At 40.9% G+C, this 24538-nt stretch overlaps 1 protein-coding gene across 3 annotated transcripts in view; it reads left to right on the forward strand.

Annotated features, from left to right (window-relative positions):
- Positions 1 to 24538, forward strand: part of VAV3 (vav guanine nucleotide exchange factor 3) — a 264162-nt gene that overhangs the window by 36046 nt on the left and 203578 nt on the right. For all 3 annotated transcript variants that reach the window (XM_048861085.2, XM_048861086.2, XM_048861087.2), the window contains exon 2: positions 19323 to 19439. In XM_048861085.2, the coding sequence (XP_048717042.2) occupies positions 19323 to 19439 (117 nt within the window). The remainder of the gene's footprint in view (positions 1 to 19322; positions 19440 to 24538) is intronic.

Consider the following 24538-nt stretch of genomic DNA (forward strand, 5'->3'; position numbering starts at 1 on the left):
GAAACAAGTCAGTTGTACTTGTATTACCACATTCAGTTCCAGAAAGATTGGCAGCTGGTGCAGGGGCAGGGACAAGGATCAAGGTGCTATGAAATAGTTGGCTAAACCCCAGAGAATGTTGTGAGACGTAGAAAATGTAGATACTGTATACAGTGCATGTCCAGTGCCAGTGGGTTTTAAGTTACAACTGTGCTGCAAGTCTTCTAATGGTATTTGTCTTTCAGACATGGGAATTCCCTTTGGGTTATAGTACAGATTAGGTTTTTATAAAATAACTATTGAAAATACCAAAAATCTTCACTTTTGTTAGTTTGTGGAAAGTTGTGGAATCTTCTGTGATTGCTGGGAGCTCATCCCATGAATACAGGTCTTGGGCAAAGACCAATTCTTGATATGATGCAAAAAAATAACATTTTACAACTTTGATTTAAGAAGCTACCTTCACTCCTAACTGTAATCATCTTTAACCCCCAGCCCCCAGTCAAAAATGAGATCCCTACCCCTCCTTCCCCATTGCCCCCAAAACCGGAAACCATCTACGTGAATGTAGATGTCTACAATATGCAGTTCAGGTACATAAAAACACAGAAGATATTTGGTTTAGCTTCATGTCTGATATCTACTGGTTTGTACCAATGAGCAGCCTGGATATTTAAAAGTGAAATATCAACAGGTAATGTTGCCTGTTATGTGGGGATTTAGAAAATGTTACACATGCCAACATTTCAGTAAAACAACATGTGGGCCTTGTAAAACAAAATGGAGTTATGAATAAAATCCAACTAAATATCATATAAGCAGAAATCTAGCATGCCCGGGTGTGATGCCTACCCCATGCCGATGATGAAAGGGTTAATGTGGGTTGATGAGGGTGGGCCAGGTGTAATTAATGATGTGACCCAGCTGGGGACTGGCTGAATGTGATTAACAGAAGAAGTTTAGTGCAGAAGGAAGCTGCAGGGAGAAACTCTGCAGTCACTCTCCTGATAGTAGGGAATGAAGAGACCTGTAGGGAACAGAAGGGCTCTGGCAGGGTGAGGAGAAAGTCTAGGGAAATGCTTGGTAGGAAGAAGTCCAGAGATGTGGCAGAAAGGAGTCTGGTGGAGTGAACTTTGCCTGTGTGTTCTAGTGTCCCTGGAATGGAACCCAGTGAGAAGGGCAGGGCAGGCCTGGATTCCCCTACCAGCCATCAGGGAAGGTGATGTGAAGCCTCTGACATAAGCCAATAAGGACTTCTGAGATCCCTGAGAAACAGGTGTATAGACCACTAGGTCCAGAATTGAGGGTGGGAGACCAGATGGGGGGATCAGATATTTGTTTTTGCTACACCTTCTGTTAATTTGGAAGGAGTGGGACTAAATGTGACTCATTGGAGGGCTGAGTCACGAGATGAGGCAGACCACTGAAGGGCCGGAGCAGCTGTTGGCCGGGGGCACGAGATGAAGAGAGCATGCTACACCACGCCAAGCTGTGAGGGGATGCTCCAGCAGTAAGTGCACTCTTGTACCCCAGGAAACAGTCACAACAACTGAAATAAATGTGGCAGTGCCCTTAAGTGGCATGCCTTACCAACAGACTTAGAGGTGTTTCATACTGCAGCTGTTGTCTTTTTTTACTTTTCTTTCCTTTGGTCATCAGAGCATCTTGAATGCTAATTTATTAAAGATATTCCAGTCATTGACAGTCTGATTAAATCAGGTGAATTACAGGGGTACTTTGAAAGTAAGCAATATTCAGGCTAGTGCTAATGTCCATCATCTGAAATGAAATGTGAGTGATTAGAAACCCTGTATTGGAATCAATAAAAATATATCCTAGCAGAAAATCAATGCATATTATAGATACGCCTTTTAAAAAAGCATTCCGCACATCATAGCTGTAAATACACAAGATCAGTGGACAGTAATCAATAAGTTGGTTTAAAGTGCTGTTTTATAAATGCTTTTACCTGGAAGCATCTTAATGCCAAAGAGATGTGGCCTTTTTTTCCCTCTTCCTGTTGAGTTTTTCTTCGTAATCTTCCTAACATTGATTCAGTGGTTCAGGCCTCTTCTATTCCTGCTGCTACTTTCCATTGCATCTATTTTTAATTTCTTCTCTAGACCATTGTTCCTGACATGATTCTCATTGTCTGTCTTCCCTTTCCTTTCCCATTCTCTCACTTCTGATTCTTCTTTGTTTTCCTTTTATCTTTCTTCTTCCTCCCCTGTCTTCCAGCTGCTTCCATTCTTTCCTTTTCTTGTTTTCTTCCTTCCCTTTGTCTTTCTTCCCCTTTCTTAGCTGTTTGTAAACCACTTTGGGATCCTCAGAGGAAAGGTGCTTTAGAAGTGCAAATACAGGATGAAGCTGTAGATAGATTATTAATTATCACAAAAGGTAACTAAATACAGTATGTGAAACTTACTGGCTGTTGGGTCAGCTCCAGTGAGATAATGCAGTTTAATAATGCTCTTGTATAATGTGAGGTAGCACAGTTCAGTGATATTCTTCCAACATTTTAACAAAGGGCTCTCTCAAAAATTCTCCTTTGTCCTAGGTTATGCTCCAGAACCTCAGCGCCACCCAGTTCCCTTCATGCCCATTACTTCCTTAATACAACAAATTCTCATGAGGGAGACTATGGTCTGGACCTCCCTATCCACTCAGTGACTGCTCACCCTCCCCCTGCCTGCCTCTCCTGTTCCTCCAGTTGCAGTGAGTTCTCTGGAAAAGAAGGTTCCCTACTGCTTCAGGGGTGCCTATGACTCCATGACTGAAAGGATGAAGGGATGTGTGTGTGTGATGATGCTTTTCATCAAATGTTTCTGTGACTGATGGTACACTGGTTCCTCTAGCCATGCTTGAGGCTAAAGCAGCGGTTCTCAAACTTCATTGCATTGTGACCCCCTTCTGACAACAAAAACTACTATACGACCTTGGGGGGGTGGGGCAGGGGAAACTGTAGTCAGAGTCCACCTGAGTCCTGTCATCCTGGGTGGTGTGGCCAAAACCAAAGCCTGAATCCCACCATCCTGGGCGGAGGGCCAAACCCCAAACCCAAACTCCACTGCCCCAGGGGGGGCAGGGTGAAGGGGGAGGGCCGGCAAAGTCGAAGCCCAAGGGCTTCAGCCCTGGGCAGGGGAGTCTGTAACCTGAGCCCCGCCACCCAGGGCTGAAGCCCTGGGCCCCAGCAAGTCTAACTCTAGCCCTGGTGACCCCATTAAAATGGGGTCCCGACCCACAGTTTGAGAACCACTGGGCTATAGGAACAAAGAGACAGAGAGACTTTCAAATCCCCCCTTGCTTTTCCAGCATCCTGGCATCAGTGCAGTGAAGGAGAGAGCCTCCTGCAGAAGTGGAAAGGGAGTTGTTAGCTTTCTCTGACCCATGTTGCTGTATTCTCCCATCAATGCTGTCTACAGCTCTGTACCCTACTAATGTCCTCTTGTCCATCTGCAAGAAGTATGACAGATGATCAGTTTTCATCTTCTTGGTGCTGGAACAGAGCAGTGAGAACAACAAAGGCATTTAAACAAGAATCTCCCCGAAGCTCTGTTCATAGCGTCCCAGACACAATTGACTGTTAGCTTATTATGAATCATCTGGAGGTCTTTGCCTGGGGTGTTTAATTCCTACATACCCTGAGAGCGTGAGACTTCAGGAATATTTATTAGTAGTAGTACCAGTAACAATATTTTCATGGATTTTAAAATAAAATAATGTTTTACAAACATCAGCTGTACATATGTGCTCACAACTGGTAAGTTGTTAATACAATACAGAACTCCCAAGTTATTACCTCTGCTGGACTTCCCAGCCTATAACATCCTCTCTGGATTTGCCTCTTGGATTGCATGTTCTGTGGGGCAGGGACTACTTGTTTTTGTGTGTTTTACAGCACTGGCACTTTATTAGTAGTACATTTTATTGTTTGAAAATGAAATGATTCCCTTTCACATCATGAGTCTTCAGCTATGGAAGGTGTAAAAAAAATACTGTCTTCAACCATCTGATTAGCTGCTAATGATTCTAACCCTTCCAGCCCTCATTATGGGGGGAGGGATAGCTCAGTGGTTTGAGCATTGGCCTGCTAAACCCAGGGTTGTGAGTTCAATCCTTGAGAGGGCCATTTAAGGGTCTGGGGCAAAAATTGGGGACTGGTCCTGCTTTGAGCAGGGGGTTGGACTAGATGACCCCCTCAGGTCCCTTCCAACCTTGATATTCTATGATTAACCAACTGTGCATATATCTATAACAAGACCGATACGCCAACAGGGAAACATTCAAAACATCCCCCTTCAGGGGTGGGTGTGTTTAATTTTTTGTCCAGTAGAAACTGCAAGCTTAAGGATTCTGTGTGAGCTGTATAACTTGTCAATGAGGCTGAGGATGCTGCTTCCACAGCATTTCTAGCCCTAGCCATCTCACGGAACAAGGAAGCAAATTTGGAATGCAGTGTTGGATCCGCAGGATGGTGCATTTACCAAGCCAGCATGTTCCCAGGCATTAACAATAAATTATATTTGAAGTTGGAAAACAAGTAATGATCATAGGTTAAGTTGCATTGTGGCGCCTCTGTGATCCAGAAACAACATATTTGGAAATGGTCATACGTGCTCACTCCCCTCACCAAAAACACACTCACACCTTCCTGAAAACTATTTGTTCTCTTTTAATTTCCCCCTGGCTCTCTCCTTGCCCCCGCCCGCCAATAAAAACCTAGATTTTGAGATCCTCATTTGGTGGCAGAATTGCTAAAATCCCATTTTTGACACTTCAGTGTTGCGATTTTTCCTTTTGCTGGCTCAGGAAAAGGCATTAATAGATTCTGAATTAAGACTTCATCAGAAGTTCCTATTTGGTTCATTTAGAATGCTTACAGCTATCTTTATTGAATGTAGTGACAATTACAGCTGTTGGCAGAGCAGAACTAATTTAATCTGTTTTGGCTGCTGAAATTTGTGAAGGAGCCAAGAATGATTTCTGGGAAAAATTGTTAACCCTGAATATACAATCCTGTAAGTTTTGGAGTGTGTTGTCATCCCCTTGTTGCTAAATAGCAAATATCCTGATGCTAATGAATATGCAGATTTTTTAAAAAGAACATATCCAGTAGTGAGAGTGCAACATATTGTATTTTGGGAACCCTGGGTTTGAATGACGATTATGCATGTTAGGGAACAAACCATTATAATTTTAGAGAAGATAAGCACTGCATGTGTGGGAAGCTACATCTAGGGGGGATTCTCTCTTTGAATCCTGTAAGGATCTGACTTTCTTCCTTTTTGGCAGGGGTGAGGGTGTGGGTGGAAAATGTTAACTCATGATAGACAGACCCAAGCATTCACTGATTGTTGTATAAGGTATGAGTAGATGGTACATACCCAGAGGTGAAAGTAAGCCGGTACGCCCTGGTACGCCCCAGTGCACCGTACCGGGACCGGCTTTCCCAGATGGCAATTTAAAGCCCTGGGGTAGTGGCGGCAGCCGGGAGCCCCCAGGGCTCCTCAGTGATTTAAAGGGCCTGGGGCTCTGCTACTGTAGCGGCAGCTGGAGCCCTGGGCCCTTTAAATTGCCCCCGAGCCCCAGGGTTCCCAGCTGCCTCTGCAGCTGGTAGCTCGGGGGTGATTTAAAGGGCCCCGGGCTCCCAGTTGCCACTACCACAGCTGGAGCCCTGGCCCTTTAAATCAAGATTTAAAGGCCCCGGCGATTTAAGGCCCCTCCTCTTCTGGTTAAGGCCATGCCTCTTCCAGTTGAGGCCACCCCCCCGCTCAGGACTCCGGCGTACCGGTAAGTCCTCTAACTTACTTTCACCCCTGTACATATCTTTTATTTTTCCTTACAGAGTCACATTATAACTTTCCTAACCTTGTCATGGAACAGCTTCACTTAAAAAACTGGGACTTTCTTTGTGTGCAGGTCATCACAGAATATTCATTATATTTGTAAAAAAGGTGACAGCTTTGTTGCCACAGAACGAAATGTGAGGCTTACAGGCCCTAGTCTAAGATTTAGATTTAGCAGGATTAAAAAAAGGATTAGACATTTATATACATAGCAACAATCTTCAGAGTTGGACTTGTTATAACAAATATTAAAAGAAACAAGCAAGAGGAGAGATAGAAACCTTCAAGCCTCAGGGAATAAACCAGATTCTTAGGAGGAGACTTTCCCTCAAATCAGGTTATTCTGTTACAGGGTTTCTTTCTCTGAAGCAGCACAGACTGGCCAGACATGATGACAGGATACAGACAAGATATATGTGGCACTGGCCTGATCCAGTATGGCAATTTCTGTGTTCCTCCTCTTCCCTAAGACATACAATTGCACACCTGCTCCTTTCCTTGTTCCTTCTTGGTCCCGCAGAGTGGGAGTAAAAATGATGTCTTTCTACCTAATCTCTTTGGGAGCACGCCAGAAATGGACTTTTCCTACTTAGGGAGGATCAAGCAGCTTGCCAAGTTCTGCAGCAAGAGTTGAGAACTTAGAAAGTAGAAAGACGTCTTATCCATGATCAGTTCCTCTCTAGTGTGCCTCTCTCCTCTTTTGGCTTAATTCTACTTTCCCAAGAATTATAAAAAGGTGCAGTTAGGAGAATCACTTTCTCCTCCAACTGCCACTTCACTGGTCTTGCTTATCTGAGTAGTGGTTCTCATCATATGTATGTGATATCACTTTTTTAAAAACAAAATACCAGACTTTCTAAGACGCATTGACAACGGCCAGTTTTTTTTATCCAATCACTTTGTCACATGTACGGTTTGTTTGAATCTCTTGTCTTTGGTCTACAATTTTTCTCATCTAAAATGCTGATTCTTACATCAGAACCCACAGTTGTGTGGGTACACTTGTAGACTTTTTAAACCACAGCTAAAAAGCTTGTAGGCAAGGGTAAGTGTAGATATCTAGAAAGTCATTAAGGGATGGTATGCTGAACTCTCCCTTAGTTGATGAGGCCCCATTTCTTCAAAGAAAAAAAATCATGGATCTAGAGGGCACAGAGTTAAATAATGTAATTTCTTTATTTGTACTGCAGTAATCTCTCCTTATGGGTTCTGACATCCTCCCTTTTGGATACTAGTCACTATGAATCACCTGATTGAGTTCTAATGTTGTGATACATTTGGAATCTGTTAACTTCTTCATGTGATAGTTTGAAACTGACAAAATACTTTTTAAAGTGCAGTAAATGATGGGGAAATACATTGTAATATGAGAAAACAAATAAAAATCATCTCAGTGAGCTGCATGACATTAGGGAGGTAATATATATTATGACAGGTTTCAGAGTAACAGCCGTGTTAGTCTGTATTCGCAAAAAGAAAAGGAGTACTTGTGGCACCTTAGAGACTAACCAGTTTATTTGAGCATGAGCTTTCGTGAGCTACAGCTCACTTCATCGGACGGGCCCAGTTCATCTCTACCTTGGACTTAACCAAGGGGTACTGGCAGGTACCGCTAGATGAATCTGCCAAGGAAAGGTCAGCCTTCATCACACATCTCGGGCTGTATGAATTTAATGTACTCCCTTTCGGGCTGCAAAATGCACCCACCACCTTCCAAAGACTTGTAGATGGTCTCCTAGCGGGATTAGGAGAATATGCGGTCGCCTACCTTGACGATGTGGCCATATTTTCGGATTCCTGGGCAGACCACCTGGGACATCTACAAAAAGTCCTTGAACGCATAAGGGAGGCAGGACTAACTGTTAAGGCTAAGAAGTGTCAAATAGGCCTAAACAGAGTGACTTACCTTGGACACCAGGTGGGTCAAGGAACTATCAGCCCCCTACAGGCCAAAGTGGATGCCATCCAAAAGTGGCCTGTCCCAAAGTCAAAGAAACAGGTTCAATCCTTCTTAGGTTTGGCCGGTTATTACAGACGATTTGTACCGCACTACAGCCAAATCGCCGCCCCACTGACAGACCTAACCAAAAAGAAACAGCCAAATGCTGTTCAGTGGACCAAAAAGTGTCAGAAGGCCTTTAACAAGCTGAAAGCGACACTCATGTCTGACCCTGTACTAAGGGCCCCAGACTTTGACAAACCGTTCCTAGTAACCACAGATGCGTCCGAGCGTGGTGTGGGAGCAGCTTTAATGCAGAAAGTACCTGATCAAGAATTCCACCCTGTAGTGTTTCTCAGCAAAAAACTGTCTGAGAGGGAAAGCAACTGGTCAGTCACTGAAAAAGAATGTTACGCCATTGTCTACGCTCTGGAAAAGCTACGCCCATATGTTTGGGGACGGCGTTTCCACCTGCAAACCGACCATGCTGCACTGAAGTGGCTTCACACCGTCAAAGACACTAACAAAAAACTTCTTCGGTGGAGTTTAGCTCTCCAAGATTTTGATTTCGACATCCGACACATCTCAGGAGCTTCTAACAAAGTGGCTGATGCACTCTCCCGTGAAAGTTTCCCAGAATCAACTGGTTAAAATCGTCCTTGAGATGTAGAAAATATTGTTAGTCTTTATGTACTTGGTAGTATATTTAGAGATGCATGTGTCTTATTAACTCTGTTTTTCCTAGAGCTCCAGGAAGAAATCCCAGCCAGTGTTTCACCCTAGCTGAGATTTGGGGGGCGTGTCATAAATATAAAGGGAAGGGTAAACCCCTTTGAAATCCCTCCTGGCCAGGGGAAAGCTCCTCTCACCTGTAAAGGGTTAAGCAGCTAAAGGTAACCTCGCTGGCACCTGACCAAAATGACCAATGAGGAGACAAGATACTTTAAAAAGCTGGGAGGAGGGAGAGAAACAAAGGGTCTGTGTGTTTGTCTACATTCTGTCTTGGCCGGGGATAGACCAGGAATGGAGTCTTAGAACTTTTAGTAAGTAATCTAGCTAGGTACGTGTTAGATTATGATTTCTTTAAATGGCTGAGAAAAGAACTGTGCTGAATAGAATAACTATTTCTGTCTGTGTATCTTTTTTGTAACTTAAGGTTTTGCCTAGAGGGGTTCTCTATGTTTTGAATCTAATTACCCTGTAAGGTATCTACCATCCTGATTTTACAGGGGGGATTTCTTTATTTCTATTTACTTCTATTTTTATTAAAAGTCTTCTTGTAAGAAAACTGAATGCTTTTTCATTGTTCTCAGATCCAAGGGTTTGGGTCTGTGGTCACCTATGCAAATTGGTGAGGCTTTTTATCCAACATTTCCCAGGAAAGGGGGGGTGCAAGTGTTGGGAGGATTGTTCATTGTTCTTAAGATCTAAGGGTCTGGGTCTGTAGTCTCCTAGGCAAATTGGTGAGGCTTTTTACCATACCTTGTCCAGGAAGTGGGGTGCAAGGTTTTGGGAAGTATTTTGGGGGGAAAGACGGTTCCAAACAGCTCTTCCCCAGTAACCAGTATTAGTTTGGTGGTGGTAGCGGCCAATCCAAGGACAAAGGGGACCTTGGGGAAGTTTTGACCTAAGCTGGTAAAGATAAGCTTAGGAGGTTTTTCATGCAGGTCCCCACATCTGTACCCTAGAGTTCAGAGTGGGGGAGGAACCTTGACATGATAGCTCACGAAAGCTCATGCTCAAATAAATTGGTTAGCCTCTAAGGTGCCACAAGTACTCCTTTTCTTTTTGCGAATATATATTATGTGAGGTTTTTTTTTTTTTAGACTGCTCTAAATTCTGATGCTGGAGGAGAACAAATTATAGTCAATTTCCTATCTTTTTTCAGTAGGGTGACACAGTAATCTAACAGTACAAGCATTGCTTCTTGCTTATATTTACTCTCATTTGCATCTGCTTCTTTAATCCTCTATTGAGGGCTAAGATTGCCCTCAAACAATCACAGATTTCATTGAGAGCTGTGTATCAATATTTAAGGGCAGAATCTGTTCTAAATGCTGAGTGAATATTCAGTGAACCAGAAGCAAATGTAAGGAAGTATAAGCAAGAAGCAAAGCTGTCTGACTGTCTCATCGTAATAAAAAGAGAGTAGGAAAAAACTTGCATTCCACTTTCCAACAACAAAATTTAGAAAATGAACTCTTAAAAGTTCTGGTGTATGTACCTAATTCCTCACATCAGTCATTTCTGTGGACATTTAGTCTCCTCTTGCCATTGACTTCAATAGGCATTGAACATGAATATCTAAGGCAGAGTTTGGCCCCTAAAATTGGTTATGCTGGTGTCTCATTCCTCTTTAAAATTTTTCTTCCAATATAAAATATTTCAGATACAGAATATTGTCTATGAACAATAAACGTGACTCTTACTAAAGTACTTTGATCTTCAGCATTAAAGGATATTTCCTGAGAAATATAATTTAACCTTATATAAATGGAGGAAATGGGAAGTTGTTCTTTCTTTTACATTTTCACTTATCATTTTATCAGAGATGTGGCACAGAGAAATCCTTTCTCCATGCCGGCCGTTACAGATTCCTGCTTACGCTTTTTGTGCCCAATTAGCTGTTTCTGTTCTGTACTTACTGTAAAATAATTCTTTACATTTCCTTATCACTGGACATCAGCTTATGCAATGTTGAATAAGCCTTAAAGAAATGCTCTTTTTGTGGCAGGTAACAAACATTGTAGGTGGAAAAAGGCATACTCTTCCTGTGGAGACAGACATCATAAGCCATACTGATCACTCTTCCAGTCTGTAGCATTTAGTTCTTTGATGCTGTGTTGCTCATCACTTAACAATTACACCTGCTTTCCTAGTGAAGTAATTGTGCAAACTGATTTTTTTCTTTCAAATAGATAGCTTTTAAGACCTCTTAAAATCAAGTTTCTCACAGAGTAGACAGGGGCTTGTAACACCCTGGTGATACTTTTCAGTAGGGGTTTACCACAGTGTCCTAGCCAGTAGTCCAATCTCCTTCCTTGACAGTACTGTACAGTGTGCTTTGTTTGTCTGCATATCAGTACTGGTGTATGTACATAATTTGGGCATAGGTGCTGCGGTTGCTGCCACACCCCCTGACTTGAAGTGGTTTCCATTATATATGGGGTTTACAGTTTGGTTCAATGGCTTTCAGCACCCCCACTGTAAAGATTGTTCCAGCGCCCCTGAATTTGGGAACCCCAGAGAGGAAAAGGTGCTCTAGAAATGTCAGATATGATTATATTAAAACCTACAGCTTTTAAGACTGAAAACAACTGAGAATTCAACACAATTAACTTGTATGTAAAAACAAATATAATTTTTTCCCATTATACTTGCCTTTTGGTCATGAACTTATTCAATATGTATGATAATAGAACTTGTATGGAATACTTCAGTTGACAAAGCTTCTATTAATATTAGACTGAGATTGGCTTTGACATCCTACTGAGCTCAAGTAATTTAGACTTGATAAGATAAATGTCATTGGAACTGTAAGAATTGTGTGAGATCTCTCCATTGCTAGGTCTTTCGGAGTCAGTACAATGTAAATGCAGTTGAATGAGATGCTTATATTATCAAGTTTTTGCAGACCGTTTGTATCTGCAATGCTATCAATGGAACAGTAAGTAATGTACTGGAATAGAATTTCATTGTGGGTAATTTGTTAATTAAAAATGTTTTGTTGAATAACCTTTCCTTCTGCTTCAAGATACTAGTCCACACAAAGGCCTGAAGGGTCTGTAATACTTAGGGATCAATTATGCCTTGTAGGCACAGTCCGTTGCAAGGGCTGGTGTGAAGCCACACTGCTGCAGAGGGAACAATGGGAGGCATTCCGCCGGTTACTATCCTCCATATAGCTGGTACATAGGGTGGGGTGGGGACAATGGCAGAGCCATGGTCCTGTCTTCTCCTAACCCTTTTAGGGCACTGAGTATCCCCCCAGGATTAGAGAGTACTGGTTGTGTGCCTCATGATGCTCTTTTGCCCTTCCCCCACTGAGCAACTGTCTAGTAGGCAAGCGGAATTGACCTTTAACTTCTTAAAATTAGGCCATTTTAGTTGCCGTATGAGGCAGGGCTTAAATTCAGCTGGAGCTGTCCAGAGCAAAGCTCTGGTAAATATTTCAACCCCCTTGGAGTTTTTATAGCATGTGTGGGGAGCTCCGGGAAATACTCTATAAAAATTTAAGCTTTGGTATGACGCAATGCAGTGTTGGAGACAAACCTGTATTTTTTTTACTAACGTTAAAAATAACACACTAGAGCATTCCAGTCTAATGGTAAAAACTTCATTCCACTCACCACTACATTGACCAGGAAGCTTAGTATAGTGATCTGGAACATGATGTCCAAACACTGAAGTGTTCTCCGACTGGTTTATGAATGTTATAATTCTTGACATCTGATTTGTGTCCATTTATTCTTTTACGTAGAGACTGTCCAGTTTGACCAATGTACATGGCAGTTACAAGTTGTTACCCTTTACAAATACACTACAATCTCTCTGGTCACGCGATTACAGACATGAAAGTTGTGATATTACAACAAAAAAACTTCAAATCCAGACTCCAGCGAGAAACTGTTGAATTGGAATTCATTTGCAAATTTGATACAATTAACTTAGGCTTGAATAGAGACCGGGAGTGGCTAAGTCATTATGCAAGGTAACCTATTTCCCCTTGTTTTCCTCACCCCCTCCCACCACCCTTCCTCAGACGTTCTTGTTAAACCCTGGATTTCTGCTGGAAATGGCCCACCTTGATTATCATACGCATTGTAAGGAGAGTGGTCACTTTAGATAAGCTATTACCAGCAGGAGAGTGGGTTTGTGTGTGTGGTGGGGGGTGTGTGTGAGAAAACCTGGATTTGTGCTGGAAATGGCCCAACTTGATTATCATACACATTGTAAGGAGAGTGATCACTTTAGATAAGCTATTACCAGCAGGAGAGTGGGGTGGGAGGAGGTATTTTTTCATGCTTTGTGTATATATAAAAAGAGATTCTACACTTTCCACAGTATGCATCCGATGAAGTGAGCTGTAGCTCACGAAAGCTTATGCTCAAATAAATTGGTTAGTCTCTAAGGTGCCACAAGTACTCCTTAACTTTTATTAAGCGTTTTAAAATTATGTAACATTGTAAAAGAAGAGAAACCCAGCTTTGGGCTGGAATTCTGCATTTATTGTAGAGGAGACTTTCAGAGATACAAAGGGTGGTAGGTGCTGCACTGTCAGTGAAATTCTGTGAGAGTTAGGTGACAGGTGTCCCAATAGTGTACCAAGGTATAATGTGTTTTTGGAAGAAATACAGTAACATCATAAGGCCCCTAATATCTAGAGGGCTAAACCTACTAGTCAGAGGTTTCAGAGTAACAGCCGTGTTAATCTGTATTTGCAAAAAGAAAAGGAGTACTTGTGGCACCTTAGAGACTAACCAATTTATTTGAGCATAAGCTTTCGTGAACTGTGAAGTGTAGCTCACGAAAGCTTATGCTCAAATAAATTGGTTAGTCTCTAAGGTGCCACAAGTACTCCTTTTCTTTTAGTCAGAGGTCGACACCCAGGATGAGGAGGCACCAGCAAGGAAGGTCCAGTGTTATCTACAGAAGCCTCTGGATTGTAGGTGTGTGAGAGACTTCAAGTCCCAGTTAAGAGAAACCCAAGAAATACGAACAATTGATCCTTGCTGTAACTACCATGATGATGGCCATCTTTGTTTATAATGTATTTTTCATAGAGAAAAATGTCCATTGAAAATTATTTATATATTTGTTTTGGAAAAGGATTTTCCCACATAATTTTAAATAACTTTTACTGAAACAAAAGTGAAAATAATATGCATATCTTTTTGGTTTTAGTAACCTTCAAATTATATCCAGGAAGCTATTATGATTAGTTTAACTGTTCAGAGATGATAAACCTTTTAATCCATTTGAGCGATAGAATTGATATTTATTGAACTGTTAAGTCTAAAACCAAACTTGCTAAGTATGCTCTCAGCTAACAGGGTGATTTCATCATATTGTCAGGGGGCCTGTTATTTTAAAGAAATTATGTTGTGTGTAACTAATGATGTGGTCCCGGAGGCAGGCTCATGCAAAAGAGATAATAGAAGTGTTGTGTTGCCACACAATATCTAGTGAATGTTAGATAATAGAGGTAAGAATTATGGCAAACTCAGGGCCCATTACTTACCCCTTACCAATCTACTTACATGTTCTTGTAATTTTCATGTACTTAAAAAATCGTTTTATCCTGTTAATCATTCATTTAGAATAGTCTTAGGAATTTTATTTAATTTCCACTAATATTGGTACTCATTTATCTTACACAATTTCCTTCAAAATATAAAGCCAAGTGGATATGATTGTTTAATACTGTTTTATTTGCTTTTATGACTTATTATATATAATGCATAACATGCAGATATCACAGGGTATCTCCAGATTTGACATAACTGATGGTTCTTTATCATGGAATATAATTCTGACGTCCTTTATTTTTAGTTTTAGTAGGAATTGTTTTAGTTTAGTAGGAATATTTTCATGATGAGGAACCTTATTGAATGGTAGCAGGGGTCCTGATGTATATGTGATATATATGTAGTGTATTGATGGATAAAATAGATATTTTATCTCCATGAACGAGCTTAGATGTATTTTCATAGAAATGCCTTTGAAAGTGGGACGACAGAAGACCAGTGACTTCACAACTAGTGTATGTAGAGGGGTTGTCTCAGTGTTTATACCATCATGTTCCTTGCTCTGTACCCTATGGTAGGGCCAAGTCTTGCAGTCCTTACTCATGCAAAATTCCCAGTGAAATAAAAACCTTGTTTTGCTTTCAAATATCTAATTTCCCTTTTTTGTTCCATTCCTTGTTTGTTCTAATATATTCTCCCACTGCAAGTACATTTATTGAGACAAAAATTGACTGCTTTGTTTCATGGGGGACTCTGCTGCCCTTGTTCAATTGATTTTTAAAGATGTCTTGTTTTATTGTAACACCAGTATTTTTGCTTTTGAGCTTCTGGTTTGAATGAGCAGGAACACCCAGGGAAAAATATGGCAAACAGTGCTAAATTTTGCATGTTTTCAAGGAAAAATTTTTAAACCCTCCACCATTTTCTCTAGCTTGGGTGGGGAGAAGATCTCTAGAAACCCTTTTATTTCTTGAGGGGCCAGAAGAGGACTTAGGCCAAGACTCTGTTTCCCCTCCTCCAGGACTTCTTCTCTACCATTGGGCCACACGCTTCCTGCTGACCTTGGGGGTATGATACAGCATGGCCAGAAGGCAGCAGGAGAGTGATATAAGAGAGTTATGTAAGCCCCAGGATGAGGAGAAGCCTTATTCCCTGTAGAGGGAAGAAAGGTTTCTATAGATTAATTAAAAGCACCTGAAGCCAATTAGAGCACCTGAAGCTAGTCACCTGATAAAAACCCCCTGCTTCAATCAGCCAGGGGAAGGAGTTGGAGCAGAGAGCAGTCTGAAGGAGTTGAAGTCGAGGAGAGTTTGGAGGAGTGCTGTGGCTGGCTAGAAGACCAAGCCCCTAGGCTGGGACCTGGAGTAGAGGGCGGGCCCGGGTCTCTCCCTCTCCATTACCCTTCTCTGGGTTGCTAGTGGGACAGTAAATACCCTAGTTCGGGGGCAGGAAACTGTGACCTGAACACCCCCCCCTCACCCCCCCCCCAAAGAGGAAGTGCAGGACCCATCATAATCGTACCGGCAATTTGCCACAGGGGTTAGAGGACATAGTTTATTGACCTTTCTTAAACTTCATCCCCCTCAGTGTCAAGGTTGTGTGATGGCTGGTTCCCTCCTTCCATCTTAGATTCTTCTAGGGTGGCTATCTGGCTCATCTTCATATGGGCTGGCAAGATAGACCCCTCCTCCCCACCCCTATCTACAGAAAGATCTTGTGACAAGGGATGTGGGAGGAAGTGGGTGGCATCAGTCTTGGCTGAAACTTGTTTCTTCTTTACTAAAATGTTCTCAAACCTTTTTGCAAATCTGGGGGAAGTTTTAGGCTCATTACAACTCCTGTTCCTTCAGGTAGGTCATTTGCTGCTGAGCTTCCAGTTCCTTAAAGGTGATTTATTTCACAAGGTTTTAATTTTTCTTTACACTGGCAGATTTTGTCTTTGATTAATGTACAAAGTGCTCCTCCCCGCTGATCTTTCCAGCATGGAGAGCATCAGACAGTGATTACAAGTGTGATGTATATATTTCATTGTGAGGACACCATTAAATGCAATGCGGGCTCTGTAATATAAACTCTGTTGAACAAACCTGGTGGCTGTAACTTTTAAAAAGTAGCAACCCCTTCCCCGCCCCCGATTAATTATTGGGTTATTTTGTGACTCAATTCTTGGAAGTTACAGACTCCACCACACCACTTTCCTCCAGACACACTGTAGTGGTATGGTGGGGGCAGGAGTACATGAGCTTGGCCTCCTCAGTGAGCAGGATAAAGTGGCATGTATTCCACTCCTCTTTTCAGTATTGGCTTGAAAACCATAAATAAGGTTCCTGAAACCAGGGAAGAAGTTTGTAATGCAGATCCAATGAAATGTCTTGTCTTCTTCTGTAAGTCTGACACACATTTGTGTCTGATTCAAAACTTCTTATTCTGTTCTTTATTCTATAAATTGTACATCTGACACAGAACTACCGGAAACCTTTAGTTTATGGTTTGACTGCTGTGGTTTAGTTTATGGTGCATTATATTGAAATTTGTCAGCTATTGTCTTTATCTGACATTCCATGACCATCCCAGATATCTTCTAATACCTAAGATTGCTAATGTTGAATGAGTGCTTTTACAACATGAGTACAGACTTGTTAGAATCTGTTTTTGTCCGCTCCCGTCCCCAGGCTATAAATGTTTCTCATAAACTATTGTTATGTGATAGCCCTTTGGTATTTCTTACCCAAACTTCCACACTTGTTGCTATTACAAAATGTTGAGGGACCATATACCTTGTACCCACATGTATACATACACTTCCCTCTAATTCATGGTGAGTTCTTGGTCTTCTTTGCAATGTGTGCAATTCAAACCGTGAGTGTGTATGTCTCTTGAGCTTCTTTCAGGTAGAGCAGGTAGGCAGTTCCTCCCTTGTCCCAAATCCTTTGCATCTCTTCAGCACCAACATTTTCAAACTCTCGCAACTAGTGCTAATTTCCTGTCTCTTTTGCTGGCTCTCAGTGAGATAGTGAGTACACCATCTGGATCCAAATAGATTACCACAGATTGGAGACCTGGACCTTGTAGTGGACACATCTTATCCCTCTTTGGTTCAGCTGCTGAGTTCTGTTCGGCTGTCTCCAAACTCTCACTGAGGTACAGTTGTCTTAGCCTTCAGATGGTGACTATGGTATGTCATGCCAGGTGTTCTACCCACAAGGAAAGTTTCCTGTATAGCTTCAAAAGGACTACTGAGCATGTTTAGTGCCACACCGCAGATGGCGGATGTTTTTGCTTCTCTGGTAATGTCATTTCGCCCAACTCTGGCAAGTCTGTAAACACACAGTAAAACGAATAAAAGTAAATGAATAAACTATGTCTCCACCTCACTATTTCTTCCCTTATTTACACAAATAAATGCTGAAATGCATGCATGCCAATAAACCATTTGGCTGTTTTTCTGCATATGAGAATGTTGGCATGAGTGCCACAATTTCTTTTTATGAAGAAATAAGTGTATCATTTTAGTTATATATAAACAAAAGTAATTTAAAACATGGGCTCAGTCCTGTAATCCTTACTCTCATGGATCAGGCATTGAGAGAATTGGGTTTTAATCCTGGTTTGTTGTGTGACTAAGAACATTTGAAAGAAAATTTCAAGCAGATTGCTGTGTTCATTGAAATAATACTGTTGCCCATAAACATTCAATTTTTTTGTACTGTTATGTATTGCATTGTAAGATTTAATAAAAATAGACTTTGTAGAGTTTTATCGTCTCATAAAAAGAACCGGTACATCTTGCACTATTTTATTTTTAGATATGTGTCTTTCTCAAGTTGCTTCAAAATTATTGACAATGGTTGTCACTTTCACTACTGTTTCAAAAGATAACATGTCTGGGCTATGGTGAAAACAAATTACAGTCCCTTATCTAGAAGAAAACAACGTCCAGTGCTGCTGTACACAGAAGTGGGGCTATGCAGCTACTGAGGCTTTTCCCACAAGTGGTTATTTCTCCCTCACTAGTGTAGGTTTTTTTTAATTGCTTGTGACTGCTCTCCCTTCTCCAGTTAGGAGTCCTAGCCCATGGCTAAATCAATTGCTATTTGTGCTAAATGTGCATATGCCCTGAGTATTCTACAGAGGGAGTGTGGAAGGGGAAAATTATTCCCAAATTAATATCCAAGGAATAATTTTAAAGAGGAGGCCTGTCATCCTGAAAACAGAACTCCTGGGGTGACAGCTGTGTTTTGTTGCTAAACTGTGGACAATAATAGTTCATTGGACTACAAAATCCCCCAATTGCCTTTTCATTTTCTGTTTTGTGCATGTGTGTGTATTAGTGGGGGTTATTAATGAGAAGTGGTTATTGGGGTTGCTAAAAGGAAGTGTCCTCTCCCACACCTGGAAGTCTAGTCTGAAGCTGAGTTGAGGCTATGTGGAGTAGGGCTTGAAGAGGAGACAGTCCAGGATGTATATAGGGAGTAGTAGAGTCGGAAGCAGAATGCTCACTTGATAAAGCTTTCTCCAGTCCCAGGCATAAGTGCAATTCCTTAGCAGAGTATGATTCAGAAGTGCAAATCATTGGTAGCCATAGCTGTGTTCAGGCAAATCGAATCTCCGATTCCATCCGAATAGTCAGGATCGTTCTATCAAGCTAATTTGCCACTTGATAAATTGGGAACTAGTTCTTAATTGTGCAAAAATTACTATAAAATCATAATTGTATAATCCCCCAGTGTGTAATTATGGTCCATTTTGACAATATTGTTTGTGGTGTCTCGAATCTGTAAACGCAGTGCATGTATTTTCAGTAAATCTCTGCAGCTAGACTTCCAATTAATTCTTTTTAATGAAAATACTTGGTATATCGCAAATTGATTGCTTTTTCTAAGTTCAGTGCTGTGGTAATTTTTCTTTCAGCATCTAAAGAGTTTGGTCCACTCTTATACACTAATAGCTTACAAATTTTAATTTTTAAAACTGAAGCCATTTTAAAGTTAACTTAAACCTGGTAACTTCTTCGCTTTTCTGTTTGCCAACATAAAATTAGCTTAAACAAATTATGCTGAACAAAATTCCTCTCTTTAGGCCTTGGATAACACTATTTCAGTCTAAAGAGAATTTTAATGGCTGAATTACAAACCATCTGAAAATTATGGTTTAATAGAGGTGCTAGCTAACCCTTAGAAATGGTAATATTGCAGTGGGTTTTGCTAAACATATATAATGGCAAAAATAATCATGAGCTTCCAAAATATACCACAAAGCATTTGGTAATTACACGCCTGTACACTAACAATATTTGTTTTTTTTCTCTAGTTTCTCTGCTTGAAGAATATAAGAACATTCCTTTCAGCATGTTGTGAGATATTTGGGATGAAGAAAAGTGAACTTTTTGAAGCATTTGATTTGTTTGATGTGCGAGATTTTGGAAAGGTAATTTAAAATTTCCTGTTTACTCATATCTTCTTTTCTAGCTGGATAAAGTGGTTATTGGGTAATGCTTGCCATTGGTTTTATATAGCAACTACCTTGATGCAAAAGAGAGGTTTGGTCTAGTTTTGTTCTTTTCACACTTGTGTTGCATTTTTCTTTTCTTTAAGTCATAGCTGACAGAGGCCACCTGCCTGGGTGTTTTGACCATTGTGTCCTTTAGATCTACTCAGGGCAGACAACCCAGTGGCTAGAATTGCAGTGGCCAATGTACACTAGCACGTCCCATCATCGGCGCGACTGGTGATGCACTAGTGCTAGCGCTGGAGGAAGACTTTAGGGGAAAAGTGTAGGAGAGGCCAAAGAGGTCAAACACCTAATGTTCTACTGACGGATTTACCTCTTGATTCCTCTCTTGGTTGGGCTTGCTCACAAGGGCTGTTCTGTTGGGAGCAAGTTACAGGCACAAAAGGAACAATGTTATGGGGCTGAGAAGGACCATACAGTGGATCGGTGTCATAAGGAAAAATGTGCACGGCTGGAGGAGCAGGGAGTAGCGGTGGTGGGTGATGAGAAGAGGAGTCTGGGCTGACTGTAAGGTCAAGTAAATCAAGCAGTCACTTGGCGCGCCATATCTTTTGCGGGGAGCCTCCTATACCATGCACGCTCTCACTCCCTTGGAGTAACCCTATTTTCCTCTCCAGCAGTGGGACTTAGGAGGGGGGAAACAGTAACTCTCAGCCCTTCATCCCCACCCTCTTATGGCGAAGGGAGAGGAGTGGTAGGCAACTCAAGACTTGAATTCTGTGCCCCCCCCCTTGTCGTTGCTTGAAGCTGCTGTGTTGCCTGTGGGCCGTCAAATTGTAAGGCTTGGCACTTAGAGTAATGGGAAGAAGGAAAGGATGATAAGAGTGGCTAAGCATGGGGAAGGAGAGAAAAGTGAGGGTTTTGTATGAACAACAGGTGGTAACAGTAGTCAGATGAAGTGACAGTGGAAGTGGGATGTCCCTAACCCGCAGCATCACCATCTTTGCACCTATAATTTTTTTCATTGTCTAGGCTTGGAGAAATGGATGTAGGTTTAATACAGACACTCTATCTCTTTTCTCCAATATTTTAAAACCAGACTATCAGACAGCAGGAACATGCTGTGGCAGGCAAATATCCTGGTGTCTATGACTACAGTCTGTGGGAAAAAATCTCTTACGTACAGTTAGTGTGTCATAATGGATATCCCAATTGCATGGCAAGACAGACAATCTCTGAAGTCTGGGGAAAGGATGTAATTGCCAACTGTGTCCATGAATAGCAGGTTCATTTTAATAAGAAATACAGACATTAAGATTGTGTATGGTGAAATTGTTTGAGCAAATCCCTCTTTTGATGATCACATCTGTATGAACGCTAAATGCAGGTCATTGCCAATGTTGTAATAGGCAATTTAATGCCAAGACAGGTCAGTTAGGTTATAATTAGCACTCCCACAAGCTATTACATTCTCTACCAGTGCCACTCACAAAGGTGCAATTTGTGTTCTGCCTTTTAAAAACCAAATAAACACTTTTCGGTCTGGTCCTTACAACCGAATGCTCATTGTTCAGTATAAACGAGGAGCAATTTATCACCATATATGGGACCTGGCTTTTGGCAAGTATGGTTTGATTCATGTAGCCAAATGATCACTGCAAATAGTGATCTACATAACATAGTTCCACTGTGTTGGCTTTTCATGTACCTCTGGATTTCTTATGTTTTCTCTACATTTTTCACCCTAAAGCAAACCTTACAAGAAGTCTTCTTGTTTGCTTTCTAGATAATAGCACATTTACCTTGCTATTTGGGATTGGAAGGACTTCTGTGCACAGGCAAAGCAGATATGACCAAAGGGATATGTATTTAGTATAGGAGGAGGGTGGGGAAGAGAGAAAGGGAGGGTGAATGGGAGACAGAGAATAGAGGGTCAATGAAGTAAAAGAAGGGGCATGAGAGAGGGGGGAAAAAAGGGTTGGGAATTGTGAAAAGGAAAGCTTGACTTAAGAAGGAAGAGGATAGATGAGGGAAGGTAATGGGTAAGAAGAATGTGAGGGATATGGGGTTACGAAGGAGTTAGGCTGATTGAGCAGAATGGAGGGAGGTGCTCCAAGTGTTGATATACCCATAGTTAAAATAGTGGTGGGGGTGCCACAAGCCATGGGCCCTTCCAGACTGGAACTGCTTGACAACTTTGGAATCTTTTTCTTTCAAACAGTTTTAAGATTTAACCCCCTCACCCTCCTTGTTTGTATAATAAGTGCCAAGCTCCAAAGTACCATTTTTACTGCTGTGAGACTGAGACACAATGATGATTAGTTACTGTGGGCTACTCTGAATTATAAAGAGCTATGTATGTAAACCTGTGATTAGTTTTTCTGTGCGCAAAAGCTGGCTTTCTCTAGTGTATTGTTTGTAACCTCCTACATACTTGTCTGCTCTCTGCAGTTGCCAGCATGTATTCAGCACAGATTTCTACTTCTGAGTCAGTGGATCACTCCCCTAGTTTAACAGAAGAGCCTATAATTATCTAAAGACCATGCCACATTAAAAATATTCCAAATCAGAACAAATATCACAGACATAACTTCCCCTTTTTAACATCTGAAGATACAATGTTTCCGTTACTTTTTATACATTGTACTTTATAATAGACATGAGGCCTGATTCTTATTTACACTAAGGCCCCTTTATGCTGCCTTAGTGTAAATAAGAATCAAGCCTATGGTGTTGCTTTCTGGTACTGGTGATTGAAGTGACTCACTGAGCATATCTAAATACTTTTGTTTGATCATTTGTGCAATATAAAGAGACTGGCAAACCAAGAAATTCTACCTGTCCTTTTATGCTACTGTACGTTTTTTTTTTTTTGCCATGCTAGGCATAGTTAAGATATAGCATTGTACTTCTAGTCTTTTGTTTTTAAACTTGTTATATTGCCTATTCAAAAATGCCAAAGATTTTTTTCTTGGTTCTGTGAACAGCAGAGGAATTAAAACAAAAAGTCTTTTAACAGCTACTGCTCTACCAGGTATCCAGTTGCTTGCTATAATGTTAGGGTCCTTATCTAGACGTTTGTGTCAAGCCTTTGCTACTTTTTTAAATAGGCTAAATAGTGCTTTATGATAGAGTAGCATTACTTACTATTGGTTTCTAGTTAGTTGTTGAGAGAGATCCTGGTTTACATAGTTACTCTAATATGACCATAAAGGGCCTGATTTTTAAGACAGCCACTAGTCTTGAAGGAAAATATTTGCAGATTCAGTTAGTTACTGGTGCAAAATTGTACCTGTGAAATAACATGCTGGATTGAGGCCTGTCTCAGAAATGTAGCCCACAATGTATCGATGGCTATTTGACACATGGCTTTTTGGGTTTGTGGTTTGTAAAGTTGTGTTCCAAAATAAACTTTTATCTTGTGTAAAACTGAAGTAGAATAATGTAAGTTGGTATTTGCAGAGATACTATCTCTTTCATGAAAGATTTTAACTATTGCATTTTTCTTCTCCCGACACAAAATTAGCCTTAATAGTACATTATTTCTTTTATGTATACATTGTAGTGAACAACATGTGCTAGGTGCTGTACAACATATAGGAAAGAAGGGACAATTCCTGTCTTTACAATATTTGACAATTTCATTGTCTGTGCTGCTCAGTGTCAGGGGCCTAACAATGTCTGAAAAGTCAGCAATTCCTGCTGTGCATGCATGCAAACATGCTTCCATAGTCTTGGTGAGACTAGTGACAAAGGCACAAGGGGTTATTTAATGAGACTTGCCTCCAGTGAATAATAACAGCTGTTTGAGCAAAAGTGGTGCCACTAAACCGAACAGCGAAGACAGTGCAATACTTGCAGTGGCTGTGTGTGACAGGCATCTTTTCAGCTTCACCATTACTCTGTTTGCAGTTCATCTGTTTTCACTGCATGCAGGAATGAAAGCTTGTCACACATGACTGGAGGTTGCTGTGTGCTCTCTCTAGCGGTAGATAAATTGACTTGTGTTTAACTAGGCTCTTTAAATGCTTGGGGACATAGTCAACTTTCTAGAGCAGATAGTGAATTTGAAACCATTAAAAAGGAGTGGAACACTGGAAAAATATCACGTATAGTGTAGTCTCAGGGTTGTAAAATGTGTAGGACAGTATAACATAGTGTGAGAGTTGAGCTAACAAGACTACAAAATAAGATGTATTGGTTTGGAAATGTCTCTATTTACTAGAAGCAGTGGTGATGAGAAGGAAGGTTTCCTCTGATTCTTTTGATTTTTCTGTGGTCAAACAAATTTTCTTTAATTATTTCTCTATATGGAAAAAAAAATGTTTGTATACATTCCCAACCCTACAGTCTTTACTCCCACAAAACCCTTTGTGAATTCAGTAGGAGTTAGGCACGTGTAAAGGGCGACAAGATCAGCACCACTGGATTTTCCTGTTAGTCATCAACTAAAAAAATGCCATTATGTTCTCTTCATTATAAGAACCATTTTCTGAATCCTTCTCCCTGCACATGTACATAGTTAATAGGAGTTTTGTGCACAGAGAGAAGGCTGGTAGTGTGGTGTGATCACTCTAGTGTCAAGAAGATTTCTAGTTTAAAGAGGATCTTTTGGACCACAGGCATTTTCCAGACTGCTGGCCAAATGAGGATTAGGTGGATGTGTATATATTTCCACAACTTCCAGGGTATTCTAATGCACTAAAATCTTAAAGTAGATATTTGAGATTGAAGAAACTGTAGTGCAATGCTGACCAATGCTTAATGCTTTTAAGGGGCCAAATTCAGACGTGTAAGTGAGGGCAACTCCACAAACCCAACGTGTCTTGATTTTCATGAACTCCTTTTATTTAAGGAACCACCTCTGAAACCACATACAATCACAGATGTGTTGAGTTTTTGTAGCTTGTACTGCAATTATATTTTCATAATTGTTGAATTTTTAAACTTATTGTAATAGAAAATATGTAGTCAGTTTTATACTATAGGTTTCCATGTTACCCATTTAAGCAAACAAATTAGGAAGAACATGTCAGATGCAAATGAATAACTGATTTTAAAGAAAAGAAAGGGAT

Source organism: Caretta caretta, chromosome 8, assembly GCF_965140235.1.
Source record: "Caretta caretta isolate rCarCar2 chromosome 8, rCarCar1.hap1, whole genome shotgun sequence".
In the NCBI taxonomy this organism is placed as follows: Eukaryota; Metazoa; Chordata; order Testudines; family Cheloniidae; genus Caretta; species Caretta caretta.